We start from the raw sequence: 7322 nt of genomic DNA, 5'->3' as shown, positions 1-7322 counted from the left end.
GATTTTCTTGAAATAAAGTGCTTTGGATGACGTAAAAAAAATTCTAATTGGTTGTTGGTTATAAAAATGAAATATGATTTTTCTCTTATACCGATGGTTAAAAATGTATATAAATATAAAAAGAATAATAAATTTGTACTTTTATAAATTTTTTGAATATTCGCCTATCATAATAATTGTTTCATATTTTTTATAAGAATAAATATTTGTATAATTTTTTATTTTATTATAAATATTAACATTTTATCATAAAAAACTAATATTTTTTAAGTTAATTTCATTTTTTCTTGTATCAAAATAGAAGTGTGGTTTGGTTGAAAGGATCCCAACTTGTTAATAAATACAAATATATTTTTAGTAATTTACAAAAAAAAACAAAAATGAATTAAAAGAGAAAATTTGATAAAATTGTTCGGAGGAAGATAAACCCCAGTTATTACAATAATCAGAGACAAGAGAACCACAACCCAAAATCGAAGCAGACAATGGAGTTGCACACAGCGATTCCACCGTCGCGTTGTTCACTTCCACCATCTTTCTTCCACTCTCCGCCACCTCCTTCAACCCATTCTTCACCAACCAAAACCTCACTCCCCTTTTCGCGCTTCAACTTCTTCACCAAACTTCAAACACCAACAAGTAAGTAACTTCTCAATCACCACTATCTAGGGTTTCAACATCAATTTTTCATATCATCATGCAATGTTTTTATTGTTTATGAAGGAGGAAGAGGCTTACGACCCTGTAACTATGTTGCTTCACAAGAAGATAATTCAAATGATGTGTTGGATGGTAACGGAATGATTCCTGTGTGTGATAAACTCATTGGTGTTTTCTTGGTTGATAAACCTACTCCAACTGATTGGAGAAGGTTGTTAGCTTTCAGTAGAGAATGGAACAATATTATGCCTCATTTCTTTGCACGATGTCATGATAAAGCAGTTTCTGAAACCAATCCTGCTATGAAGGAGAAACTTCTCCGTCTCGCAAGGAAGCTCAAAGAGGTTTTGTTTTGTTTTTTTTAGGTTTTATGCTACTAGATATTGTGAATTTGTTGTTGTTATTGTTATTATGGATTCAATTTTGTTGTAGGAGGTTTTTGCTTAAAATATGTTTAGGGTTCTTCACTTGAAAAGTTCTTATCAATGCTAGATTGCAGAGAATAACAGTTTGTTGAAATTTTGCTGCACTGAAATGTTGCTATAGCAGTTAATTGGAGTAAATAGTGTATCGCGAAACAATAGTGATTTGTTCAAAATCTGCTACGTTACTTATAGCTGCTATTTGACTTGACAACTCTGGTTCATAAGAGTTTATACATGTTGTTTATCAAGAAGTTAAATGAAAAAGGTTTTTGAAAATTTTGAGATACATAAGCTTATTTCAATGTATGTTATGTTAGAAGTTTTTTTGTTTAAGACATTTGTAATTATTGTCGAATTCTTTATCCAAATTGAAACTTGATTAATATGATGCTTGATGTGATATGTTAATTGGAATGTAAGAAACAGGAATATGGTATAGTCATGATAAATGTTTGTTGTGAACTGCTAAACTGCAGATTAATGAGGACGTGCAGAGACACAATGATCTTCTGGATGTAATCAGAAAGGATCTGTCTGAAATTAGCAATATCGTCTCCAAGCGCAGGAAGGATTTTACTAATGAATTCTTTGAGCATCTTTACGCGGTGACTGAATCTTATCGCGATGATGCAGAAAAGCAAAATGGTGTGATTTATTTTTTCATGCTTTTAGTTACCTAGATCAATATTTAATGTTTGGGATAACTTATTGAGTATGGTGTGTAATATCACACTTAATTGCATTTTCTTGAGTGGCTGATCGTGAACTACATTCATTCAGTTCAGAATTTTTGGCATTTCTTTCTTTCTAGGAGTATAACTAGACAATGGTGCTTTTTTAAGGTTGAACATCAAATTTATGAAATGTATGGAACTTAAAATATTTATTTTGTAGAAACAAAATACCTGAAATTGAAGCTTAGTTCAAATATAACTATAATTAGGAGAATTTTTGGATGTTGTCTTGGTTAGGTTGGATCTGGTTAGAGTTCTGATTGTTATCTTTACTTACAATACATATACAACCAATATCATCTGATGGATGTCTTATATTAAGAATTGTGTTTAATTGGTTAATTCAAGTTTGTATATTTGATTAATTTGGCATTTTAAAAGCTAAAATGCTTTTTGTTTTGTGTGAGAAGAACTGGCAATGCTTGGGGAGACATGCTTGGCTGCTGTACAAGCCTATGATAATGCAACAGAAAGCATTGAACAGATAAATGCTGCACAGCTGAAATTCCAAGATATTATCAATTCTCCCTCACTTGATGCTGCCTGTAGGAAGATAGACAGTTTGGCTGAAAAAAAAAAACTTGATACGACATTGGTATTAATGATCACCAAGGCTTGGGCTGCTGCCAAAGATTCAAACATGACGAAAGATGAGGTAAAGTTGATGGTCACCTCTGAACTTTCCTTTAAAAATTACATGAGCTGCTCCAATTTAGTTTCATGAATATGGAGGATAAGGAATTTTGAATTGTTGTTGAATTAGTTTCTTTAGAGTGCAATGTACAGTATGGAGGAAGAACCTAGTAGATAAGGTAGATAGCTTGTTGGTTTTACTTTTATTTTTCAACCAAAAAGAAATTCAGTATCTCGTACAGTACAGTCATCTCCTCTTACTACAGTGGTGTGACATCAATACTATTGGACACTTAGCCTATGTTTGGTATTAGTCCAAAGCCACGGTCACACCGTACGTTTGCCAAAAGCTAACATTTGTTGCTTCGAGAAAACACGGTGAGTATAACATTAAACGCACGGTAGCGGTCACATACTTAGTTTCCAAACACACACTTAGGCATGTTCTAGAAGTGGGGTCATGCGGGAGATAATGAGTTAGTTAATGAGGTTTCAGACGAGGTCGTGTGGTTTTGCTGGAGGAAGGGTATTTATGTATGGATAGGCTGGTGTGTTAGGGTATTAACTATTTAGGATTATTGTTAGTGAGTTAGTTTGGAGAGATTTACTCCATTTTTATACTTAATACAGATAAATTTTCCATTACTCACAGGTTTTACCAGACATAATACACGGCAGTGTGCTTCCTTATCTATAATATATATATATTTTATTCTGTACCTGATTTATTTTAATGGAGGAGGTGAGGGAGTTTGCATATTTGGTGAATATAAGAAGCAAACAAGCCATACTACTATGTTTACACAAAAAGTCGAGGGAGTGTGGGTTGATATGAATCCACTACTCTTTTTCACACAAAAATCTACTACTCACAAGCTATAGTTGTTAAATTCTTTCATATGATGTAGGATGCTTTGAAATAATTCACTAGTCACAACACATGTGATATCATTTAAAAATATGAGGATCTTGTTGATTGAATATAATAATGGGATGTCCAATTTGACCTTGTCTGTTAAACAAATCTACTCATTCTATATTCTACTTGGCTAGATATTATACCGTAAATTTGTATGCATTATATATCACTTGCTATTTCCTATTTAACTTGTAAAGTAAAACATATATTTTTAGGTAAAAGACATCCTCTATCATTTATACAAGACTTCAGTGGCAAATCTTCAGAGACTGGTTCCGAAAGAGATTCGGATAGTTAAGTATATTATTCAAATTGAGGACCCCAAGGAGCAATTGTCCGTCCTTAATGATGCTTTTACACCTGGAGAAGAACTTGAAGGAAACAATGTGGATAGTTTGTACACGTACGTCAACATGTATTACATATCAGAATACAAATTCTCTTGAAATAGAATTCAGTTGTGATAAAAACTTCTTTATATATTTTTTCAGGACACCAGAGAAACTTCACACTTGGATAAAGACTGTGGTGGATGCTTATCATTTGAGCAAAGAAGGTACACTCATTAGGGAAGCAAGGGATCTGATGAGTCCTGAGATCATCGAAAAATTGGAGAAATTGATGAAGGTTGTGGAAAGGAACTTCATGTGAATACGAGGGTAGAAACATACTAAGATGGTTTTCCTACGATAAAACATTATAACGTGCATGAGATTCTTGATGCCCATCAAGTGCAGGACTAGGTTTACAGCAACATTGCTCTAAATAAGTATCTATATTCTGGCTGGTATTTTGAAAATTTCAAATTGTTCCACCAGAGTAAGCTGAATGAGGGGGGAAAACTAGACAGCCATCAAGATTGTAATATCAAAAGTTAGGTTAGGTTCCCTTTTCTTTTTTTTACTAAAGGACTTTGAAATTTGAGTAGGAGATTGTGTCCTTGGAAGAGTATTACTTGGTAGAGTCGAGAAATACAACATATTTACTAAACTTCAGCCTTGGCCAGGTCTGTTATGTTACTATATAGTTGTAAATAAAATATATTCCAGTGGTTATGTCTTCGAAGGCTGATGGAAAATGTGCACAATTGAAAAATTATAGCGGTTGTTTGATTTATATTTATAGAAGTAGTTTCTTATGTTTGGAAGTAAAAAATAACTAACATGTGATATTTGTTCTTGTTTGAAATTTGAAATTTATATCTATATATTATTTTTTGAAGTAATATAAGCTAGTGAAATAAATTAAGTGCCATCTATATATTATTATATGAAGTAAAATTACCAGTTGGTGAAATAAATTAAGTGTTAATCGTAAGTATGAGAAGTAGGGAAACAGATCTTCTCCTGCTAATGTCTTCTGCCATCCCTCATGCTTATGGACAAGAAATTATCAAAAATAGATAAATCATAAATAAATTAAGTGAGTTTTAAAGAGAGAGAAAAAAAAAGAGAGATGGAAGGTTGAGATTACAGCATGATGGAAGCAGGAGACATAAAACTATAGAGGATCTGGATCCGAGAAGTAGGGATGGCAAAATATAGAGATTGAATGGATATAGATTCGATTGCTAATGGATGGATCAAATAATCCATTAAAACTTCTTTAAAAAAATTCAATTCATCAATTAAAAAATAAATCCCATCCAATGTATTCAAAAAATTAATTTAAATATATTCAAATATTTTTCATATAATACTTTTGTTGACGTTTTCAAAAATAAATTTAATTTTTTGTATTCCTGAAAAAACTCAATTTTACATATTTTTAAAAAAATTGAGTTTTTTTAAAAAAAAACCTTAATTTTTTTCGTGTTTTTGAAAAAACTCTGTTTTTCCGTTTTTTCAAAAAAGCTCGAATTTTTATTTTTTTTTTCAAAAACTCGATTTTTTCGTGTTTTTGAATACTCGATGTTTTCGTTTCTTTCAAACAAAACCAAAATTTTTGGTATTTCTAAAAAACTCGATTTTTCATTTTTTTCCGAAAAAACACGTTTTTTCATATTCCTGAAAAACTCGATTTGTTGTGTTTTCAAAAATTAAATTTCTTTTTTCGGAAAAAAATGTTTTTTCATATTTCCGAAAACCCCGATTTATGGTGTTTCCGAAAAAATTTATTTCCGTTTTTTTGAAAAAACTCGATTTTTCTTATTTCCCGAAAATCCAATTTTTTCGTGTTTCTGAAAACTCGATTTTTCATATTTTTGAAAAAACTCGTTTTTTCATATTTTCGGAAACTTGATTTTTTTTTTCAAAAAAACTCCTTTTTATATATTTCTGGAAAATTTGATATTTTGTGTTTTCGAAAACTCAATTTTTAATTTTTTAGGAAAAATCGTTTTTTCATATATCCAGAAACTCGATTTTTTTACTTCGCTTTTTTGAAAAAAACTTGTTTTTTTTTTCTTTTTCATTTCTTCGAAAAAACTCATTTTTTCATATTTCTGAAAAACTATTTTTCCGTATTACTGAAAACTTAATTTTTCATGTTTTTGAAAAAACTTGTTTTTTTTTATATTTCCGAAAAACTCGTTTTTTTTTCAATTTTTTCGAAAAAAAAAAAACTCATTTTATCATATTTCCATAAAACTCTATTTTTTTTTCGTTTTCTCAACAAAAAAAAAACTCATTTTCTTCGTTTTTTCATTTTTTCGAAAAATATGTTTTTTGTATTTCCGAAAACTTTTTTTTTCCAAAAAACCTCGATTTTTTTCCGAATACACGTTTTTTTTTTGTTTTTCGAAAGAACTCGATTTTTTCGTATTTATTGAAAAAATCGATTTTTTCATATTTTTGAAAAACTCGATTTTTTATTTTTTTCAAAAAACTCAATTTTTGTTTTTTCCGAAAAACTCGTTGCAACTACGTCATCGTGAGAAAGTACCATTAATTTAAGAATAAAACAAAGATAAGAAATCTATATTTAACATTTTTTTAATGCTTGATCTTCTAAAATAATAGAGAAAAAAAATCGCAAAAATTGGGTTAAAATTAGAGGTGTCAAATTAGAGGGCCAAAAAAATTGAGCCCTAGCCCACTTAATGAGGGGGTCTAAAAATATCTAAGAATAATGAGCCCCAAATATATAGGTCCCAAAAATATAAGGCCCCAAAATTTATAAAAGGGCCTTAAGCTCAAAATCAAAAACTAATAATTATCATTAAAATTCTCAAAATAAATAATATGTAAAAAACTAAAAATATAATTGTTCCTAAAAGACACCAATTTGTCGTAAAAATAATATTATGAAAATATAATTTTTTATTTATTCTAAAAGCAAGTTTGTCGTAAAACTACAATACATATATGTTATATAGATGTTATCGATTAATACTCATGTCAATGAAATGTTTTTATACAAGCAATGACGTGACAAACAAATTAATCATAATAGATTTGTAATGGAGTATGCATCACCACTACAAGAAAATATGTAATATTCAATTAACCATTCCTTAAATGCACCTGTCATACCCCAAAATTTGCCCACACTATTTCTCCTATTCAAATTCAAATCAAGGTATAAAGCTCAAAGGATCACTCAATTGTTCAGAAAGTCAACAGTCGACTGAATTGACCTAAAAGTCAACTATGGTCAAAGTACAGTCAAAACTCCTGACTTTTTGTCAAGATCCTCATATTGAAGTATCATTCACCATTTGATCAAGTACTGATCATGGTTCATCAAGGAAAGATCAAAAATCAACAATTCAAAGAGTTTCTAAATTAGGGTTTTCATAGGAGAAAGTCAACTGAACTTTGACCAGCCATAACTTTCACATGGAACATCAGAAATTTTCCATCCAAAGCTCATCTTGAAGGAAATTTGATTCTCTACAACTTTGTCTCTCACATGCCAAGTCTAAAAATGCTCCATTTGAGAGATATGGACCAAAACATTATAGGTCCTTTTTCAAAAGTCAACAAAAAGTCACTTTTTTCAAAAGGACAC

At 30.3% G+C, this 7322-nt stretch overlaps 1 protein-coding gene across 1 annotated transcript; it reads left to right on the top strand.

The window, feature by feature from the left end:
• Positions 1 to 406: 406 nt before the first annotated feature.
• Positions 407 to 4469, top strand: LOC131625715 (uncharacterized protein At4g37920-like). Its single transcript, XM_058896556.1, has 6 exons — positions 407 to 639; positions 724 to 1004; positions 1562 to 1730; positions 2230 to 2474; positions 3587 to 3774; positions 3863 to 4469. Exons 1-6 carry the CDS (start codon positions 486 to 488, stop codon positions 4020 to 4022), a joined length of 1197 nt encoding a protein of 398 aa, XP_058752539.1. The 5' UTR covers positions 407 to 485; the 3' UTR covers positions 4023 to 4469.
• The last annotated feature ends 2853 nt before the right edge of the window (positions 4470 to 7322 follow it).

The sequence above is a fragment of the Vicia villosa genome, unplaced genomic scaffold (genome assembly GCF_029867415.1).
Source record: "Vicia villosa cultivar HV-30 ecotype Madison, WI unplaced genomic scaffold, Vvil1.0 ctg.000233F_1_1, whole genome shotgun sequence".
NCBI lineage: Eukaryota > Viridiplantae > Streptophyta > Magnoliopsida > Fabales > Fabaceae > Vicia > Vicia villosa.
This window is presented reverse-complemented; position numbering and strand designations above follow the sequence as displayed.